Genomic DNA, 22,909 nt, shown 5'->3' on the forward strand with positions numbered 1-22,909 from the left:
TCACAGCACTAGGAACTAGATGATCTTTAAAGGTCCCTTCTAACACAAACCTTACCATGATTCTACAACTGAGGGAAAAAATAAGAAGGGTTCAAAAATGTACACTTTGACGCTTTTTGAGTTAAGGTCCTGCTCAAAATTTTTCACGTTTAGCTTTAGGATTTGTAGCACTGACAACCACATGTATTTTTTAAAGTTCTTCGACTTCTGATCTTTTGAGACATTATAGTGTTTCCCATTCCTTCTCAATATGGAGTATAGCAGTTTGATGATTGAAGAGGAAAATGAGTTTTTGATCTGTTCATGTGACTTCTGTGGCTTAAAACTCGAGGTGAAAAGCAATTTGTCTTCAACACATTACAAAATAGTTACAGCTGGCTATAAAAATGCTTGGTTTAGTCCTCCTAATGCGGATTATTAATTGACATGTAGTAAAGCAAATTCCTTCAAATAAATGCTGAAGTACCTTTCTAGACAATGGAGATGCGTATTTGAAGCCTGTAGGCCAAGATTCTGTTCAAGTAGCTGAAGCTGAACTTCTTCAAGGTATCTGCCTTTATCCCTGGGTTTTCTATGGAACTTGCACTGATTTACTAGACCTAGCTGATTTACTATCCCAGTTAATGCACCTTGGGGAAATGCACAGTATTAAAATATTTTTGCCTGTATCTGGTGCCCAAGGTGAAGTGCAGAATTAACCATCTTTTAATGTGCACAATAAAGTTAATCTGAAAAATAAGAGTATTTTGTGATGCACAGAAGTATTGCTAACTGTTAACATTATAGAGCTGTGATAAGGTGGATTTTTTTTTAAATAATCTTTCTAAAGATTATTTGTTTATCTTTTAAGAAGCAATGGCACTGATCCTATAAAAGTCCCTAATTGCTAATTTTTTGTGACAACAAACTCTATTATGATATTCAACCTTCAGTTGTTAAGTGTTAGTTCTCTTTGCACTTTTACTGCCCTACCTGTCCTGATAACAAAAATTTGCTGTATTGTGCAAGGTGCCTGTATTGACTTTAGCCATTGTCTTTAGAGAGTGTGCATGTCTGTACATCACGTGAGATGAATAACGGAGCTGGCTCATCGCTGTGTCAGCAAGCTAAGTCCCTCTTCCATGACCGTAATTCTCCAGCTCTAAACACACTTGACAGTTAGCTGGTGACCTCAGAAAGTCTTTTCATCTCTGACTCCACAAGTGGTAGCGTGACTGCTGGGACGGTGTTTTGGCAAGGATAATAATAGCTTAAAACACTTTGAGTTTAAAAGCAGACATCTAAATGCATTTGTCCAAATGACAAAGATGAGATAGTTCATGAAGTCTCACGCACAGCTGTAGTAACTGGTACATGAACAGTCACTGTTTGGCTTTTCTTCTTCTGGTTTCCAAATATTTTTTTCCCTGATCTTTGCTATTTAAGTAACAGAAACTTATGTCTGGTATTTAAGTGAATTCCAGGTGCTGGCAAAACAACTAACACATTTCTTTATGTACAGTAAAGAGGTTTTATTACATCCATCAGCAAAACCTCTAAGCATTTTTAGTGGGATCTATGCTGCTGTTATGGTCTAATGCATTATAAAAGCAAAAAGGGAAAATGAATTATTGTCAGATTTTTGGTGGGCAGGGCAGTCTTTTAGATCTGCAGAGGGATTCCCTTGTTCTGCTGAGAGCAGCCTGGATATGTGGGTGAATCCTGGTTTCATCCTACACTCCTCACTTGGAGCTCAGCAACCTTTTGCTGCATGTTGTTTGTCACTTGAAGAAAGCTTAGATCTGGGAATAACAGTAGTGAATGGGGTTTTTGGTGAGGTAGAAGAGGCTGGTATGAAACTAAACCAAGACTTCTATCTTATGTTTCTTTTTTTTTTTTTAAACCTAGGGAGAGTGAGGGATGGAGTGCAGCAGCCATACTTTGGACCAGATTCTTTACAAGAATTGTATTCCACTTAGATTAAAAAATTGAGCATGAATTTCAGGGCAGTGTTTCTATAGCCCCTTGGCTCTAATCCATTAAAGATTATTCAATTTAAAAATTGTGCCTCTGAAATTCATGGTGATTATAAGAGACTTAATGCTGACAAGAGCTTAGAGAGGGCAGTCATCTGAACATCCTGGTGAGCCCTGATGGGAATGACATATTCTCAGAGGAGCTTTCTGGAAAGCCTAGGAAGCAAGTGAAGTGTACATATAGCAATTCTTGCTCTTCAAAGCCTAGGTCCATGACAGACCACATGCAAAAATAGGTAGAAATGGATGTTGGCCCTTGCGAGAGCACTGTAACTATTCTTCATCATATAAACACAGGAAGATCCAAAAGGGATTCAAACTTGGATCAAGTCGTGCTTCTGCAATGTCCTACACCACTGGGGGAAGGAGCAGGTAAACTGGGTCAGTATTCAAAAGGAAAAAGGAGACCAGTTTTCTGCAACAGAGCCTTGCCTCTGCAGCCTTCATGGTGAGGTGCCACATGCCGGCTCACGCTGGGCTGCATTTGAAGTGGTGGTTTCTTGGTTGATATCTAGCCAAATGCCTCAGCTGCTCATACAAATGATTCAGTGCAAATCAATGAGATTTTCTAGACACAAGCAGTTAATATTTCAACAAGCTACTGCAGATGAAATTGCTGTGTCAGATTGCACAGCAAAGCGAGCAGTTGCCCTTGTTCAGAAAATTCTATGCCTGGAGAGTTTTCAGACCTTCCCATTTCAATTATCTGAAAAATTCTGCTTTCAGATCGACTTTGAAATGTTCAGGATCTCTGTGCACCAGTCTTTTTTTGACATTGTTTTTCTAGTTTGGAAGAATCAAAGATGAAACGTGGTGTTTTCTACCCCCTGGCAAACCTCAGGAGGCATATTACTGCTACAGACTTTGCTCTGGTTCTGCAACTGTCCTAATGTATGTAACCGTATATTAGGATAAGAGGTCATTGCTATCATTCAGGTCTTTCTGAGAAACTTTTTACTGGATGCTCTGTTTGCCCAAGCATAGTCATGCATGTGTGGATGCATTTTATTTTTCCAGCTGATTTTCCAAGGAGAAAACCTGCACGCTGTTCCCTTCCTTCCCTACATGGAGAAGTTGTCATATTCCCAGAAAATGTCTACCTTGAAACATCTCAGTCCAATAACAGTGAAAAAAAGCAGATTAAGTTTTGCACCACAGTTTAATCCAACAAAACATATTTTTTTAAAAAATAGTTTGATTCTGTAAAAGAAAAGCGTGCCAGCAAAGCACAAAAGCTTCTCAGCCCATGTCTGCCACTTTTGTCCCCACCCTTCTAAAAGAAGTCTGTGTCACCCAAAGGACACAGTCCTGGGCTTTTGGCCATATCCTGGACTTGAATTCCCACATAGAAGAGCATTTACTTAGGAAAATAATACCATGTGGCAGCCAGTAGGCATAATACTACCTCTGCTGCCAGAATGTACTGACTGTAAATGAAGCTGTGGCAGATGGCCTGAAATGTTTCAGTGCTTTCTTTTGTGAACCAGGATTACCCAATTAATTTATACTATGGTGCACTGGGTCGTTTTATCAGGTTTAGTCAGACATGTGGGATGCACAGGGTCTAACTGCTGATCAAGCAGGGTCTGCAGGTGGGGTAGGGGCAGCTTACAGCCAAATCCCTGAGACATCAGGCTCCTGGTGGGGTGAGATGAAAGAAGGAAGGGGCCAGTGGTGAGAAGGAATATGGGATCATGCCTCAGGACACCAGGGACAAAGCCTGTTGGAATGAGAAGAAATGGATTCTTGGTTCAAATTGTGACCGAGTCCACTGAGCAGTCCTGTTTTAGAGAAGGGTGGCATTTTACTTGGTAGTGAAGCTTCTATATGCACTATACCTGAAGAAGTAGCTTTATTTTACTGCTTATGGGATGTTGTCGTCATGCACGGTACTTGGTAGATAGTGCAAAAGGCCAGTAGGACCTTTTTGTTGTGATTAGAGAAATATGTAGGTGAACAAAAAGATTATTTTCCTTAAGAATGCGATGATGCATAGGGAGATTTGGTATAGCTTAGGTAAAATGTATGGGGAAGAAAACAGTCAAATATGTCATCAATATTTTGTCATTTTGGATAGAGCGAGGCTCGTGCAATCACTTTAGTTTGGCAGAAAAAAATGAGCAGCTATAATTTTGATAGGTTTATTAGGAGTGACTTTGAAGTGTAACCTAGTAAATACAGCCCATCAAACCAGAATTAGGCCAGCTGCATATTACTGGAATAGCTCAAGGAAAATGTCCTTGTCTGTTCTATCCTCTTCTCTGGGTACATGTTTTCACTCAGTTAAGAAAAGTCAGTGGAATTGCATTTAAAAGTGTTGTCACTTCACAGTCTGTCACAGGGCTTTTGCCAGCTCCCTTCAAAAGAAGTTGGTGCCTATAACTGTGCCAGCTGGTTGATCAGATCATCCCGCTGCTTTACTAGAGAATCTAAATATACAGCAGTACGAGCTGAAATGTGTCTGCTGTCCTGTTTTGCAGCTATTCTGCATTTGAATGAAGAACTACTTTCTCATGAAAGCAGTACTGAAGCTCTCTCTATCTTTCTGTTCTATAGGTTGTCATTTTGTATTTTGAGCCAAGTGTATTTCGCTGTGTTCTCCTAAGATGGGTTCGTCTTCTGGGCTTTGCTACTGTTTATGGAACTGTGACGCTCAAGCTGCACAGGTATTTCACGTATTAATTTCCATCTCTGTGGGAGTATGTGCAATCTGTGTGGGTACTTAGATGGAAGAGCTGCAGATATTATCATAAACAAGTGCCGTTTCTGATTTTAAAACCACTGTGTATTTCTCCTCAATTTTCCTGTTCAAATTATTTGCTGCTAATTGCCAGTCGAGAGCTATGAATGCAGACAGGATTTGGTGAAAATATATACATCAACTGTAAAATTGTGCAAGAACCCCTTTTCACAGAAGGTGAATGTGTTTTCCTTGAATATAGAAAATACAGAAGCGTTCATAGAGTGATCAAAAGTTTCCCTGTGAAGTGTTCATCAAGAGATACTTTTGAAGTGTTTAGGTACAGCAATGGTGGCTAAAATAATAGACTATGGTATATGTGCTTATTGTGTTTTCTTATGTCTCTTAAGTCAAGGGCTGCTTTCTTCAGGCAATCACAGCAGACAGGCTACACACTCACAAGCATCCGTACCTGTCAGCAAAAATGTGTGGGAAATTCTGGATTCCACAGGGTTGGCAGTGTGTTCACATTTGATTCAGAGATTTAAGGTCGAGAGGCCCAATTCCCACTTCTACAGTCCCTTTAAAAATTTAAGCCTTTTTTGTATATGCTGTATAAAATCCTAATGCTTTTCCCTCTTGAAACTTTAATGAAAAAAATTACTGATACATTTTGCAAGTATTTTTATTCAAGCAAAGAGATAAGCAGTATATTGATACTTGGACATATTGGATGAAGTACACTTGCTCATCTTTTTATCTTAGTTTCATTACTGTGCTGTCATGTTATATAGAGGAGGTTTGATATTATGCTCATAAACTGAATAAGAACTAAAAATATCTTGTGTTTCATGATGCATATTGACTTGTCACATTTTAGGTGGAAAACCATGCTTTCCCATTGAAATAGAGTCTCTTCTTGCATGTCCCTTTTATTTATGTCCCTGAGTACAAGTGTACACTTTGGCTACTAAACTGATTGTAAAGTGCTTTGTCTGACCACATGTTTGCATTGAAATTGATGAAGAAAATCCCACACCCTCATGGTATTTTCTGGGATGAACAATTTCTGATGCAAAAAGTAAAACAACTGGAGCACTACAGACAAGAGAGAGCCAGTGACTTTGCTTGGATCTTTGTTATCTGTAACTCAGATATAGAGAAACAGCCTAAGACTGTGGGCAGTTCATGTTGTCATTGCAGTTCTGCTATCCTACAAGGTTGTTTATATGATTTTGCATGATGTGAGGAAGCAGTTGATCTTCCATTCATATGAAGCGAGGGCAGGCTGCAAGATTGGGCAGAAAGTCTTGCACTTCTGCTTTGCTCATTCAGCTGTTCGGTGTTACTTGGCACCTGTGCTGACAGGGTCATCAAACAGGACAAAGATTGAATAAGAAACCAAGAATGAACTACATCCTTGTTCTTGATCAGCCCAAAGCCACGAAGGCTAGCAGCAGAATGGCCTGTATCAATAGGACAGTAGCCAGAAGGCTGAGGGAAGTGATTATTCTCCTTTACTCAGCACGCCTTAGACCATATCTGCAATGACGTGTCCAGACATCAGTGAACTTGGGTGAGTTCAGTGAAAGGCCATCGAAATGGTCAGGGCTTGAAGCATGTGTTCTGCAAGGAGAGGTTGAGGCTTGTTTGGTCTGGAGAAGAGGTGGCATCGGAGGGACCTAACAGCAGCTATCCAACAGCTACAAGGAGGTGGAGCCATGTTCTCTACAGTGATGTATATTGGGAGAACAAAAGATAATGACAAATTAAAATAGGAGATTTCAATTTTATACAATATAAATTAATATTAGGGTCAGCGATGTACAAGGAAAGCATTTTCAGTATCAGGGTGCTTAAGCCATGGAGCTGGTTGCTCATGAGGTTATGAATTTCCGTACTTGGAGGTTTTCAAGACCCAACTGGATAAAGCTCTGAGCAACCTGATATGGATTCACTGTTAAGCCTGCTGTGAGCATTGGATGGCCACCTGAGGTAATTCCAACTTGAAAAATTCTGTATTTCTTTGTGAAATGTGAAGAGGGAAAAAAGCCTATTTAATATATCATTCTAGAATTACTTTCTCTAGGAATCTGTCTTTTGTTTTCCACACAGATAACCTGATTATGCATTTCCTACATTCATGATATTGTGGGGATTTTTGGTACAGAATATTTCAGTCACAGAGTGTGTCTTGCAAAAGACTGAGTCATATTAGATGTATGTTTTATTGTATACATTGACAGCAGTTATGCTGATTAGGAAAAATGTGGTGGTAATAGAAATTTGGTAGAAAATTTTGCAGATCTAATTCAACCCACAGGCCTTACAGGGTTGAGAAATGGGTTACTGCAGACACCACAAATATTCATGGCAAGACTGGTTCCCTCCTGCAGCTCGGCTGTGTCTTGCCTGGGGGAAGAACCAATTGCTAGCAAGGAACTTGCGATTTTTCTACATTTAATGGGAGAACCAATATTGTGTAAAGGCAGCTATTAATGATAACAGGAAAGTCTAAAGCTGTAGTTCTCAAAAAATGAGGTGCTTTGAGTAGCATTGAAGCATGAAGATTAACCAAAGCCAGGTAGGAGTCACTGGAAACACTTGTTTTCTTTGTAGCTTTTTTTTTTTTTGTCCTGTAGCTCCTCACTTCCTAAGGAGATCTCAGAGGTTTTGTTAGGGTCAAGCATCAAGGAGAAGTTAGAAAAGTAGTCAAAAGCAGATGCTTAAGGAAGAGTAAAAGAACTAGGAAATCATGTACTGATTCATTCTTTGAACACCTGTCACAGTCAGTTTCTACAGTGCCTCATCTTAAATTGCCTCTTTCTTATTCATTGTGCATTTTTAAAATAACGAGCTGATGTTTGTGGGGGTGGAAGGATGGGGGGTAAGGAAATGAGCTTAATTTAAGAAATCTAGCTGTAGAGCCATGAACATAAATTACAATACTTTCCTTAACAATGAATTCTTCAAAATAATTCTCTCAAGAAATAATGATATTTCAAATTTAACCTTTTGGGTTTAAAGGATCTGCTGATTTTGCACCTTTCAGTGTATTTGTGTGAGTGAGGAGACTCTGTGTCCTTTTTCAAGCCCTGTATTTTATGAACAGGTTACCTCATTATTTTTAATAGCAAGGAATTATTTTTAATAATGAGATAACTTCTGTCATCTTGACGTCAGGATTAATACAGAATCCTTAATTCTGGATCAAAACATAAGAGTGAAAGAGAGTTATATACATACAGACAAATGTATGTGTGTGTGTGTGTATACATAGGATAGGTTACAGACATTTGAGGAAAATGAAACCCAAGAACAGTGTCTCTAGTTTGTAGAAGTCTCCATTTCTTATATTACTAAGAGAAACAGAGAAGACTGGGAAAGTGAGGAGAATTAGAAGGTATGGAGAAGATAATGTTCCAGGTATGGGAAACATGGCAATGACATAAAATTACTTTTTCTGTGAGTAGTGATGGTGGGATGGGCGTGTTAGTGGGAGAACAAGATGTTAACACTATGAGGCAATTCTGCACTTCATCTAAATGCTGTGCTGAGATTACACTGCTGTGCCTTGCCATCTGGTACAGTTGGAGCAAGTAGTGGACCTTCCTACAGATCTTTGTAGGTGAGAAAGAAAGAAGGAGAAAAGCAGTATAGATAGCATCAGGTGCTCAGGGATATGATTTAGTGTGGCACATGGTTTAGTGGTTGATCTGTCAGTGTTAAGTTTATGGTTGGACTTGATGACCTTAAGGGTCTTTTCCACCCTAAATGATTCAATGATTCTATGATTCTGTGGGTCATGATTCAGTATCTGATCGAAGAGGAGACTCGTGCTAGCAGAGAACCCAAAGATGTTGATTTGCTCCTTGAAGCATCAATGGCGAGGACATGGTTAATTTTTGCATCAGCCAGGAGGGGCACAGCCAGGAGCCTGGGGTTATTGGATACCACCTCATGACATGTGCAGGGGGGATGGAGGGGTTTTTTCTGGCTTTGCTGGGGTATGCGATTGGGTGGCACATGGTGAGCACTCACATGTGAATTGTTTGCCTCTCTTGTACACTCTGTTATTAGTTCTGTTGTTGTTACTGTTCATTTTCTTATTTCATTGCTGTTTCTACTAAATTGTGCTTATCTCAACCTATGATCTTAACATTTTTGTTCCTGCAATTTTTCTCTCCATCCCACTGCAGGGGGAGATGGGTGTGAGCAAGTGGCACACAGTCTGAGGTGTTTCAGAGGGAACACTAAATTGGGGAATATCATTCCTAAACCATGACAAATGGCTCTTCTCGTAGCTAAAGGTGGGAAAGAAGATATAGCTGATCTTGTCTAAAAGTGGCTAGTGGGAATGTGGTGCAGAAAGGGCACAGCGTGCCTTGGCAATGGGAACCTGTACAGTTGGATGGTCCTTAGACCAATATTTCACAGGCTGTAGTGCCAATAGATGATAGTTCTGTAGTGGCAATACACCACTACCCAATGTTTCCATGACACCAGGCGCTAGTGATGAAGCCCTGCAGAGAGTAGTTTTGTCTTGGAGTAGTGGTTACTGTGTAACCTCAGCTTAAGTGGGCAAGGAAAACGAGATGAGCAGCAGCGGTGGTGGTGAGCCCCCCTGGTCTTTTTTAAATGAATCAGGCCCTCGTGGTCATTTTGGTTAACACTCAAAAAAGTGGGACATATACTTTCTATTAGATTATTCTTTTTTCTTATGGAAGGTGAGAGTGAAATGGGTTCAAACAGATGCATTCACTGTTGGATTTTGCCACTGGATGTGGTTTCTGTAATGGTTGTTATCTCATGTGAAACAAAAGGGGGGAAAATTCAAGGCAGATGATAATGTTGCAAAAATGCAGTGTCCAGAGTGCTGGTCTGTTACTGTTTTGTTGAATTGTTTGAGTTTTACTGCTTTAACTTGACTGACAGGAATATGTATTTGAGTATGTTTGCGAGACAGGAAAAGGAGTGGTTTGGTTAAGCTGTAGAGATGTTTACACCATAGGGACTTCTTATAACTATTCCAGCCATTTGTCTTATCTCTTCCCTAGAAGTGGCATATTTTAGCACCAGAGGTTGTACTCACTGAATCCTACAAAGCTTTGTGAAAAAACGTGATGGGGCAGAAAACAGACCTTGTGCATGTCCTCACAGACCAAAGGCTGAAACCCACAGCATCAGCAGGTCCTTCTCTGTCTGATATGCCACTGGTGGTCAGTGGGGCACATGGTGCTGGTGGCTCCCACACTATGCCTTAGGCCTGACTGCTGGAGGAAGTGGCAGAGAAACAGGGATTTTAAGGGCTGGGGACAGACTGAAAGATTGGGAGATGCAGTTTAGGGAGGGTGGGAGCTGGACTTGCTGCAAAGGTGTATGCTCATACAGTAGGAGCTCATAAGGAATGAAATGTTACTAATTAGACTGGTAATGGAAAAATCTACTTTCTTGTTATCATATCTTAACCTAATTAATTCATTTCCTGGGTATAATTTATTTCTTCTCCGCTGCAAACCTTTGCTACTTTATTTAATTATTTTTATGGTATAGAAAAAAAGAGGGCTTTAGACAGTAAATTTCATATAGCATTCCTTAGTGATGCACATTCGAGATTAAATTCTCATTTTTGTAGTTCTTCCAGATTAAATGAGTCTCATTCTGTTGTGTTGTGGCCTTTTCCCCAATAAAATCTGCATTATTAAAATCCTACTTAGCTCTTTTGTATCCCTGCCATTCTCAAGCAATAACTAGCCTTAACTAGACAGCATAATGTTTCAGTTTTGTATTTCTGAATAAAATATCTACTTTCTTATGTATAAACTAATAAAATGCAGCACAGCTGTTACAAAAACACAGTGCAGAATTAATCTTGAAGGAGCACAATGTAGAAGTGGGACTAATAAACATTATCTTAAAGAAAAAAAGTCAGCAGCATGTAAGATTATGAGAGCACTGTGATCCTCAAACTATTCTCATCCATATTCCTATTAATATTTAATTTATATAAAAATTTTGTAGATACAGCTGTACAGTTCCATGGGCTGTTTGTTTAATCACCTTAATATAGCAAACATTCTTCCTTATCATAGTAGACTGAATTTGGCTAGGAAAGTTCAAAGAGAAGATAAAGAAAGTATCTGGTGTTTTAATATGAAATTATATTGCTATCATGTGTAGAAAAACCCAGCAGTGGGTTGGAAGGCCCTCTGTAATGATCCACAGGTATCACAAGACCTTTCAGATGTCTTTTGATAGCATGCAAGAGCACTGTGGCAAATAATGGGAGAAAGGACTGGTTTTACACATCAGATTATATGATAGCAGAAGGGTTGCAGAACTAGAACTGGAACCTATCCTTTCTGAGACCTTATCCAAGTCCAGGACCCCCCCAAGGTGGCAAAACTTTGTGCTGTGATGCAGTACCTTCCAGGTAGGTGTGCATTTGTGCATGCATTAGCAGTACAAGTAATACAGCTCTACAGACTGGGCTTTTTCTCATTACATGGGAGGGACAGAATTGGTCCATGGAACAAGGTATCTCTGCTGGGTGGAATTATGGCATGAAAGAGAAACCAGGCATTGCACTGCAATACTTGAGTTACAGGCTATTTGTGGGGGAGTGTGAAGAGGGAGTTAAGTATGTGACTCATACCCAGGGGCTGATCACAGTTGAGTGGAAGGAGGGGTTTGCAGATCACATACGCTGATTGTCAGTGAAAAATCATGACTGGAGAGGAGGCTTCTGGTGGGCTACTGTGAAGGATGAGGAATAAGCCTGATACTATTTAGCATTTTGAGTTGCAGTGAAGAACCAAGCAAAAAATGATTACACATAAAATTTGTGGATAACACAAACCTTGGTTAAATGGTAAATTTTGTTTCAGAAAGTATAGTAATGAAAAGTAATCTTTATTAGAATCGTAGAATATCTTAAGTTAGAAGGGATCATTGAAGTCCAACTCCTGGTGTTTGAGGACTGGGAAAATGCTTGATACTGTGATTTTTAGATTAGCAAGAAGATTGAAAGATGACTTCTTATGAGGTGTATAAACAAGCAGGAAGAGGAAAAGTAGTCACAAAAGACTCTTTAATCTACTGGACTGAGGTTTAATAAGATCTGGTAGCGGGAAGCCAAAGCTAGAGAAATTCAAATGAGCAATCTGGCACAAGTTTTTCTCAGAAGGGTGCTTAGCTGTTGAAAAAATCCAACAGGAGAAATGAGAAATTTTTTGTACTGCTTTCAGTTCAAGACTGAATCCTTTTTTGGAAGATTCTGTAGTTAAGTACTACTACAGATTACAGGAGTTTCAATAGAAAAATGTAATGGTCTGTGCTATACAACTGATCAAGCTATAAAATTTAGTGGTTAATCCTATATTTGGCCTTTATTTTACAAATATGCAATAAAAATGATAGCTTCATATTAGTATGGATCTATTAAGAAATTAAACATATTTATAAACTGAAATTACATATAGTTGTACTGCTTAATGGGATATACCAGCTGCTTTGACATTATTCCTGATCACTTACTCTAATGAAGATCTTTAGGACTGCAGAAACTGATCCCTGGACCAAATATTCTCACATATTAGTTGTCCTTTTCTGGATTACTATGAAGGCCAAAAATTACCATTATGTTCTTGAAAAATTGAGTACCTGCTCAGTGGTAACCAACCACTGGTGACATAAAATGCTGTGTTGTCCTGCTATAACATACAGAGGGGTAAAACTCATCAGCATTGTACCACTCTGCACACTAGTGAATTATCCTCATAGATGCTTTTCTGAAAGATGTCCAAGGTGCTCCAAGAATTTTAGATGGAATGTATTGGGTCCATGATCTGAACTGGAAAGGCCAAGACAATGCTGACTTGGCTGCTTGAAGCTCAGGAATACATACCTAGCAGGTCCTCTAGAAACTTGCAGTATTTATTAACTCAGTTGTAAATATCCAGCTATTTATATTAGAACTAATCTGCAATATTTTCAATTTACTGCAAAAAATTTATTAAACATTAAAAATGTTTTCCTACTGTAGAGTATTACAGTACAGGACAGGTTTTGTGTGTTCTTGAGTCCTACTTCCTCCGTGTGCACTCTGTGCTTACTTGCAGTTATTGTATATGGTTCAAGCTGGAGCCTCTGTTTCTGGCAAATCTAAAAATACTAGCTGTTAATAATGAGTGTAAAATTTTGAGTGCCTATTTCTATTGTGTGAATTAAGTTAGCTGGCAGTGCTGCATTACTCAGGGGCCTCTGAGTCTCTTCCCAGCCTTCAGCATCACTGCGCTCTGGCAGTTCGCAGCAGCGCAGTTGTCCTGGTGGAGCCATGTTCTGCTCGTGGCCTCTACAACAGCAACATCTGTTAGTCTTCTGAGATCTTCTTGAGCAAAACAATCCTTCTCCTGCCTTGCTAGGATTTTAGGGAGATGCCACCTGTTCGTCCCAGGTCTGCCACGGGGAAGTTACAATTTCCTGTGAGTACAGCACTGCTGGTGGGGAGGCTCCTGCCGTTGGCAGCCTATGCCTCAAGCACTGGCTTGCACAGAGTTGATGGGAAGTGGCACCCGCTCTTGTGACCACCAATCTTACTAAGTTTTTTGTTTCTCCTTGCCTATCTTTTTATATATCTTTCTATATATTAAACTACTCTGACTGGTATCAGTCTTCACCAGTGCAGGTATTCTTGTTTTCAGCTTCCTATTCTAAAAAATGTAAGGCATTGAAAACCAGGGATTCACTGGTTCTGCCTTGTTGGTGTATGTGGACCAGAGTCTTTGTCAGATATGTTTTTCAGCATTATTTTGACACTGTTTTTTACTGTTCACTCATGAATAATGCAAATGGGCATTACATGTCTGAAATCATACTTCAGTTCAAACTATGTAAATTCATGGCCTCTAAACAAGGGGCAATGTCAGAAGCACTGTGGCAGTTTCACCAGGGCTGGTAAAAAGAAAGTTGATATGTATAAGCATGGAACTGTTTGGTACCATTGTCTAACTGAAATAAGGCTAAGATTCTATGAATTGTTTAGTTCTAGATGTTGCAATCAGATTTGTGAGCACACCTTTGCAGGTCTTCTTCTTGACTTGTTTTTCTAGGTTTTGCATGTGACCAGGTTTTAGAACTTTTTTCATGCTACTGTTCTTATTTCATGAAGTTATGTATTCAACTTTGTATTTTAAATTATTTTTTCTTAAAACATGTATTTTCTAGCTGCCCTATGGTTTCCTTCAGTCCATAAATGACCATCATATATTCCTTTTGAGATATTTCTCTAGCACCTCAGAAATCACTCTCTGTAGGCTTTGAACAAAACTCCATATAGTGCTGAGAACCTTAAAACTGATAAAAGAGCTGGAATTACACTGTCCTAGCCATGCTTTAGTAACAGCCTTACTTACTTTATGCAGGATCTTGCCTCAGCAATAAGTCTGCCTTCTATCTTAGACTGGACAGGCTTTTTTTCTTTTAAATCGGATTAACATAATCCTGCTCTGGACTTTGCTTCCCTGCACTTTTTCAGATGCTTTGGAGAATGTGGCTGCAATGACCAAATCTCAGTTCTAAGTTTATATTCAATTTGCAAATCATACTTTGCTAGTTGAGGAAATGGCCTGTATATTGTTCTGGGATCCTTGTACATGGTAATTGTTAAACTTGTTTTAAAGTAGCAATTGTTGGCTTCTGGTGAGTATCAGCCAGCATTGGCCTCTGATGAACAAAAGCCTATTTGTGCTGGCTGGTAAACCATGTCACTGTTGTACCCATGGAAAAGACATTGACTGTTTTACCATTTGAATGTATTAAAATGCAGAGGTTTGCAAGAACATATGCTGTGTGATGTTTAATTTTGCCTGTGGCTCAGTCTCTTGTAAGGAAACTTTGTCAGTGTCCATCCTCAAAAATATTGGCTGGTGTTCAGTTCAGTTTGTTTGCTTCCTAAGATGTTACCCCAGGTCTGGAGGCCCAGTGAATAAACTCCCACTGTTTTTCATATTCTTTATTGGGATTTGCACTCACACCTGCTGCACATCTGCACCATCAAGTCCACCTTGTGGACCATTCTGTGTGTTTTCATACAGTTTTTTATTTGGGTGGCAAACATGATGGTGTTGCCTACTGTCTATTTATACTTCTCTTTGAACTTTGTTTCTGTGCTTGCCTTTCCTCTCATGTGGCACTCTGGTATTTGTTTATCTTTGCTCAGAACTCCAGGCTCTCATCAAAGATCCTCAGAGTCTTGGACAACTGTTCTAACCGTTCTAGAATGGTTTTTGTGGTAACAAATGGCTTTTGTGCTTCTGACTGAAAATTTAGGCATGCCCAAGATAAACTATCTCACCCAGAGGAGAATGTGATGTGTGCCATGAATTGAAGCATGAGGCAGCAGTACCAAACAAACGCTGTCGCTTGATTTTCTCCCGCAAGGTACAACATCATGCAGATACCTGAGAGCAGTAGAACCCTGCAACAATGTGCCAGACATAAAATCATAGAATCATTTAGGTTGGAAAATACCTTTAAGATCATTGAGACCAGCCATAAACCTAACACTGCCAGGTTCACCACTAAACTATGTCCCTATGTGCCACACCTACACGTCTTTTACATACCTCCAGGGTTGGTGACTCAACCACTTCCCTGGGCAGCCTGTTCCAATGCCTGACAACCCTTTCTGGGAAGAAATTTTTCCTAATATCCAATCTAAACCTCCCCTGGCACAACTTGAGGTCAACTTGAGCAAAAAAACCGAACTCTCAACAAATAGCTAAGGTGTGCACCTCACTAACGTAGTGATGGTGCTACCAGTCCTGATACCAGTGTGCTTTTTACTAATACAACATTTCTGTGCCCTGTCCCATAACCTCTCTTGAAGATGAGAGTATTGCACAATTGCCTTAGCATTTTTCCTAGTCCATGTCCTTCAGGTTTTCCCTGGTTGAGGCATCCAAATGTTTCTTTCATATTCCAATTTGTATTTTAGCCTTACAGGGGCTGGGTTGCATCTTTAACTAGTCTTCATTTCCTTTCTGGAGAACCACAACTACCTATTTCCTTACTTCTTTGTCAGAGCACCAAGTGACTCTCTCTCCATTTAAGCTGTTGCCCTGTGGTAAGCTGCATAAATCATCATAAAACTGTAGGTCATTTGAACTCTTATGAATGTGGTATATTCTGCCAGGATGTTCTTCAGTTGCCTATTCCTTGCCTGTCCAAGGAAAGATAAGGCTGAGCAAGACCAAGAATGAGGCATGCTATTATCCTCTTAATTCATACATGTTTTTGTTGGTAAAAGCTATAAACTGAGTAGTTTCCGGTTATTTATTTAGCTATATGTATGCTTAACTTGCCAGCTTACAGGATGTTTGCTCACTAATTAACTGCAGAACTATACTTAGTTTTCATTAGCTATGCATTTATTTTGAGGACTAGGCATTATTTTAGTTGCCATTTTGCCTTGTGAGCCCTTCATCACCTTAAGCTTAATCATGATACTTTGTTGTTTCATTCATTACTTCTGTGGAAGTAATTGCATTGCTGGTGTAGTCCTGTGCAGAGTGTAAGAGCAGGCAAACCTGTGTCACTCTTCAGCCTTTCTTCAAACACCAGGTGTAGCAATAGATATGGCATCATTTTCTTCAAACACTGTGACTGGTGTTTGAAGAACATAAATGTCTTGTCTAGCACCATCAGGTGTAGTGCTGTATTTATTGCAGATTTTTTCACATGCCTTTTTGTCCCACAGGTCTTCTGATCCCAAATTCTGTTTAGGTAATTTATTTGCTAGACAAATCCTAGTGGCTTTTTAAAGGGCTAATTCTGGGATCACGGTAATTCCCTTCTGAGTTTTTTTCGATCAGATGTCAGCCAGTTCTGTTGCTCAGTTTCTCCACCTCAAATGACAAGACCAATTCTTCACCGTAGATGTGTCATGAACTCTCTTGTTCCCACCTTCTTTTGGGTGTCTGTTTAAAACACCACTTTGATGAAGAAAGTCCTGCATTTTCAAATGTCAGTGCAACAGTTCCTTAGCTGGCTGTCACTGAACTGTGCCTGCTGCCCACACCTCAGTGCTCCTGGTTGCACATACACAGCTTGCCTGGATTTAACTCCGGGCACCATGAAACACTTAAAGTGCTGCTTGAGCTGAGAAAGATAGATTGACCACAGAGAACTGAGTTGTCTATGTTTTTGTTTTCCTTCCGTAGTGTTCAGAAACCATGCAGAGGCAAAGTTTGCTTTATCCAGTGGCAGAATCCAGTGTTGCAGGACAGGAGGCACATAGCAACCAGGTGCAGTAACTCTCTGCCAGACCTTCCTAAAGACACAGTTCCCCTCAGTTGGCAAGGACCTTTTTGTACAGAGTGGCATAGCAGCCAGAGTGTGCTGTGTCTGTTAAATCCACAGCCCAGCCAGAGTGCACAGGCCTTCTGAAATAAACAAACAAAAACCCCAACCCAAAGCCCTTGAGACTTCAGCTGTGAGGCAGAAAAAACGTAGACTTTATAAATCAAGTCAGTGAACTTCATAGTTGTTTTCTGCACCCTTTTACTATAAGTGTAGTGACTGTACTAAAGCCACTGACAAAGATCAGCCTGCAAACCCAAACAATATTATTTATCCCAAATCCCAGAAGGGTTTCCTGGGTGGGCTTCTCAGTTTCTGAAATAAACACAAGACTGTGGAGAGCAGCAAAATTGAGTATCCTGAAAGATAACAGAAATCAGAACTAGTGAGGTGAGCTTTGTAGCTATGCTCTCAGAATGCAATGAGCACTGAAGCCTGGCTGTTTTCTAGCTTGCAGCCTGGAAGTAGTCCTAGCAGGCTCAGATGTATAAAGAGCTGGCAGCACGCCCTGCCCTGGACAGCCTCAGGTCTGTCACCATGCTTCTGCATTAGCATGAAAAATCAGTCATCCGTGTCATTTGCAAGACTTGTCAGATATATAATACAGAAACCAAATGACATATCAAGACTATTTTCAATGAAAACAAACCATGTTTTCTGTTCCTTTTTGTCTCCATGCTCAGTTAGACTGGGTTAATTTGTTTTATTTTCATCTTTGTGTTACATAAAACACCACATTTAAGCTGTTTGTTATGTTCAAGAGTCCAAATCTGTTTCTTGTGTGATTAGCTCTTGTTTCATGGATGTCACCAAGTCTGAATTTGAGTCAAAGTCTGACTGTTAATTAAAAAGGAGTCTTATTAATTCCCCCTTTTTTCCCTGTTTACTTCTTTGGGTTATTTGGTTGTGAAGCAAGGTCATTGCCACTGCATTTCTTAGCACTATTTGTTGTCTCTTTATTTGTAATATTTCTTTTTAAACAACTACTCTCTAAAACAAATCACGGCTATCAACACTTCTGATGTGTATATGACCTCAAAGTGGAGATGGCACTCTTTGTCCTTAATTTATCTTTGCAGATTTTACAGAGCTTCAAGTTATTGCATTTTCCTCCCATTCTGTTCAGTCCATGTTGTTGGCAGTAGGGTCTCATTGCTCTGTGTGGGTAGATTGCCTGCATCGGCATCTTTTACATTTGATTTCAGTCAGAATTTACGAAGGTTTTATCTATCTCATAGAAATCAACCTTTCCTCTTCTGTCCTGAAAATTGTGGCGTTTAGATTAACTCTCTTGTGTGCTTGCTTCTCTTGTGTGCTTGCTTCATGCTCCTTCAGAAGAGTAGAATAATTTTAATTATCATTAAATAGACACATTATTTTTGTTTTTCTTGACAACTAAACCTTTGACTGTAATTTAAATTATAATTTTTTTTCATTATTTTATGGTGAACGCAGAAAACAACAGTTTGCAGCATTCAGCTTGTCAGTTGGTGCTGTTTCTTCCTGTGTGTGTGAGAGGAGACTAGGAGATGAGAATTAGTGTTTCTTGTAGTTGACTTTTTTAACTTGAGTATTTTATTGTAGAATGACAAACAAAGAGAATGTTTCATTTAGTTATTGAAGTTGTATGTTGCATTGATATATATAACCGTGCAGGGGATTATGAGTAATTGCACTGCCCTCTTCATTAGAATGGGTGACAGTACTGTCTAGTAATAAATTTGGAAAATAAAAGTGAAAATGTGTACTTTAGTGGGCCCCTGAGAGCAGAATTTGTGATACTTTGTAGAATATTCAGTCAAAGCTCTGAAGAAGTTCACAGAATAAGTTATGCAAGAGAGCTTCTACTGCTAACTATACTTTTAGTACTAATACACTTCTAAAGCATAATAAATTTTAAGATTTAAGGTCTGAATAAAAACCTTGTTGCAGAAAGTATACTAAGAAAATATAGTTTCTTCCATCTGTACACATCTACACAAAGACTACAGAACCACAGAAGAGTTGATGTTCTGCAGGTCTTCTAGTCCAACTTACCTGCTCAGAGCAGACTCAGCCACATCAGGATGCTCAGGGTCATGTACAGTCAGGTTCTGAATTTCTCTGAGGATGTAGTTCCACAAGGTTCCTCTTGGCAACCTATTCTAGTGTCTGAACACATTGATAGAATAAAATATTTTTCTTATGTTTAAATGAACTTTCCTGGATTTAAGTTTATGTCCATTACCTCTCATCTTGACACAGGGCACTACTGAGAAAGAGTCTGGCTCAATCATCTTTACTCCCTCTCATCAGATATTTATATACATTTATATACAATGATAAGTTCTTCCCTAAGCCTTCTCTTCTCCAGGCTGAACAGTCCCTCTCAGCCTCTCCCCTTAGAAGATGTTCAAGGCTTTCAGTCATCTTTGTGGCCCTTCACAGGGCTCATCTCCACTATGTCCGTGTCTCGCTGGTACCGGGGAGGCCAGAGCTGGATACGTCACTCCAGCTGTCTCATCAATGATGAGTAAAGGGATCGGATCACCCCCTCAACTCGCTGAACATACTCTGCCTCGTATGGTACAGAACACTGGTCCTGATATGGCCACAAGGGTACCCTGCTGGCTCATGGTCAATTTGCTGTCCACCAGTACCACCAAGTTGTCTTCTGCAGAGCTACTTTCCAGCTGGTTGGCCCTCGGAATGTACTGCTGCAAAGGGTTGTTCTTGCCCAGCAAGTAATTATCCAGACATGCAACTTAAACTATTTTCACAAAATTTAAATTCAGACAGGCAATCAGAAACTAGTTTCCAAGAGACTGAAGCTTCCTCTGAAGTGCTCATGATTGGCAGTTTTTTCTGACCGCTACACATGCTTACACGTATTGAGAGTAAACGCAGTTGAATAAGGATTTACCTGGCAATAGGTCATGGAGTTTTATTAAAGAATTAATTTTATTCAGTTATTGCTGATACTATGCAATGATTTTCAGCTACTATTCTCTAAATTTCTTATAACTGTATGTTTTATTTTATCTGAAACATTGGGAGAACATACAGAATGCAATTTATCTCCTCCAGAGCATGAATGTAACTGATCTGTTTCAATAATGATAGTCTGTAGCATGTCAGATTTTTTTAGTTATTTGTCTTGTTACTATAGTATTATAAACAGAAGAAGTGCATTCTTCTGTATTTGACTTTGCTCTGACCAGAATTTGTCTTCTGCTTTAGCTGAGAAACTGCTATGCACATACTGATATTCATTTTCTTACATGGTCATTGCTCTACTTGTTCTTCCAACAGGAGAGGTGTTTGACATACTGAAATACCTAAAAAATTCTGGTTTGGTCTGCTTACCTTAACTATAGAATGTCATTTTTTCCTAAGTTTTTAGTGAAGGAAACATAAATAAGTTGGGCAGTATGTCAGGGAATTTATGTGACTGTCAGCTGGGTTACCAACTATTGTCTGTTTGTCCTCTGTACCATCTCTATTCAGAAGAGAAGACAGGAGTTTGAAGTAGTAAAGGTTTGGAACCTTTGTCATTGTTGCTTTTGAGAGTGGAGAATGTAAAATAAGATGACTAGTAAAGCAAAGGGACGTCTGTGGTAGCACTGCAACCTTTAATAGCCATATCTTCACCCCTATATTGATAGATTGGAGGCATATTTTTATATGATGTTGTTCCTGCATCTTAAGTATCTCCTGAGAGCCTGGAAAGCCTGGAACTTGCAGTGAAAGACATGAAGCCTTTGCTATTTAACTTGCATGTTGGACTTTTTATTCTACAGAGGGTCACTGCTCCTTGATGCCAGCAGCTGGCCTCTTGTTTTCTCCTCTGCTTGACATAGACTAATAACTCAAAACCCAACTGTACAAGGTCCTCAATAACCTACTGTCATTAGGCAATTTTGTAATTTCTCCCTTCCAACCTTGGCTATTCTGTGAATTAATCAACCAGAGACATAATAACTCCTCAGATGCCTCATGAGCTGTAATACCCTTGCCAGCATTTTCATTCCATTCAGTTTAAACTACTCTGGGTGCACATTTACAGAGGAATATTGTTAGTAATAACATAGAAATTTTATTCAAAAAAAGTTAATGTTATTTATGGTCTCAATTTTTATTGGTGTTGACACTGTTATATTTTGTGAGAGGTGGAGATGTTCCTGATTTTATCTGTTATAAAAGTGGTTTGAATGTTATCTTTTGCCGACAAGCTGAAGAATAAACTTTCCTTTCAAATACACATGGGGGTCCTAGCCATGATACCTGCATGCATAACCATGAGATAAAGTTAATATTTATTCCACAAGTGGAAGGGGAACACAGTGCTGATAAAGAGCTTCTTCTTCTGTAGAGTTGATATAAAACGCTGCTGCCTGTCAATCACATTATAAAGTGGTTAACATTGTTTTATTAAAATGGGCACAAAATCAGCAACAAATGTTATAACTAAATATTACAGTTATGTGTCTTTCTGCAGCTTTCTGTACCACATTTCATTAACCCCTGTCATCTTTGCATCATATAATAAGGGTGTTGGTAACCCAGCACCTCTCCTGAGTTCTGCTGAAGTACAAAAGATCTGAGAGTAGGATTGTTCCAGTGGGTGTGATTATTTCTCTGTCTCACACCTAAAGGGAGTAAAATAGTCAGACTTTCTGTTACATCTGTGCTGTTTGATTATCTGCCATGGCAGTGAATGCATCTAAGTGAGAGCAGAACACATCAGAGACTGGATCTTTCAATGTGTCCTCCTCCTGAGTGTCCTCGTGGTTGAAAAGAAATGCATATGTAGATTGTTATTGTTTATCTAGATAGGATTATCAATGAAGTGAAAAGATTGGGAGGATGATGTGTTAAAAAAGTGAACATTTATATGGCTTCATTTGGATATGTAAAGATGCACATACTTCTGGTCATTTGTTATGGAAGCAACCAGTTCACAGTAACTTCCAGCACTGAAATACTCTGACAGAAGGAAAGTGAAAGGGAAAAAAAAGCACACTCCAAAAGATATAAGGGCATAAAAATGGTGGTTTGTTGCAGTGTTTAAAGATGGGAGAGGTTCCTGTTCCTCAATTGCTGATGTTTGCTTCCTGCATCTTTAATAATGGATTGCCACTTTAAAGTAGTGTGTAGGAATGTCATTTCACAGCGGAAAAGGAAACAAGCGCTTGCAAGTAAAATTTGTGAGGAGATACTTCAATGCCAAAAGCTTTTGTGCATAGTGTTTTAGTGAGTGCATCACAGATACAGTTCTTTTCCTGGTCTGCTTCTTTTCCCTGGATTTTTTTTCAGGGCAATATGCTTAAACCAGTTTATTTGAAAAATACTTCTCTTGAGTGTCCTTGAAAATGCAGTTAAAACACACAGTCAGTGACACCTTTGACCTGTAGTTGCCTTCTCCTGAAGGAACCTCCTCCAAAAAGGCAATGAGAAAACTCAGAAAATCTGTTTGATTGACTTGTTTTTTTGGTGGAAAAAACTCAAGGCAACTAGATGCATCAGACCAGAAGTAGCAGTGTTTGTGCCTAATTCTTGATTAGTGTGCCATCCTCTTGCAGGGCAGGTCTTGATTTGATCCGGCTTGGTGAATTTTGAAGTTACATCAAATTTTCTACAGTCTTCTCTGTTGCTTGTGAATTTTGTTTCAGATTCTTGGAACTGCTCCAGTTCTCTTACTGTTACCCGCTGCTGTCTCCCAGATCTGAGCTTGCTCAGCAGTCCATAGACAGGCAGAGAAATAGCACTTCTGTCAGAGAAGTCTACTGACCCCATTGTTTCTTAAAGAATTGTATATTTAATATCTTATGATAGATATATAGATAAATATAGATAATACCAGATGTCACATGGA

General features: G+C 39.4%; 1 protein-coding gene across 1 annotated transcript in view; it reads left to right on the top strand.

Annotated features, from left to right (window-relative positions):
• Window positions 1–22,909, top strand: part of GPR158 (G protein-coupled receptor 158) — a 182,146-nt gene that overhangs the window by 128,863 nt on the left and 30,374 nt on the right. Inside the window, exon 8 of the mRNA XM_018075879.2 lies at window positions 4,572–4,681. Within this exon, the coding sequence (XP_017931368.2) occupies window positions 4,572–4,681 (110 nt within the window). The remainder of the gene's footprint in view (window positions 1–4,571; window positions 4,682–22,909) is intronic.

This window comes from Manacus vitellinus, unplaced genomic scaffold (assembly GCF_001715985.3).
Source record: "Manacus vitellinus isolate BGI_N305 unplaced genomic scaffold, ASM171598v3 scaffold_3_pilon, whole genome shotgun sequence".
Taxonomy (NCBI): Eukaryota; Metazoa; Chordata; class Aves; order Passeriformes; family Pipridae; genus Manacus; species Manacus vitellinus.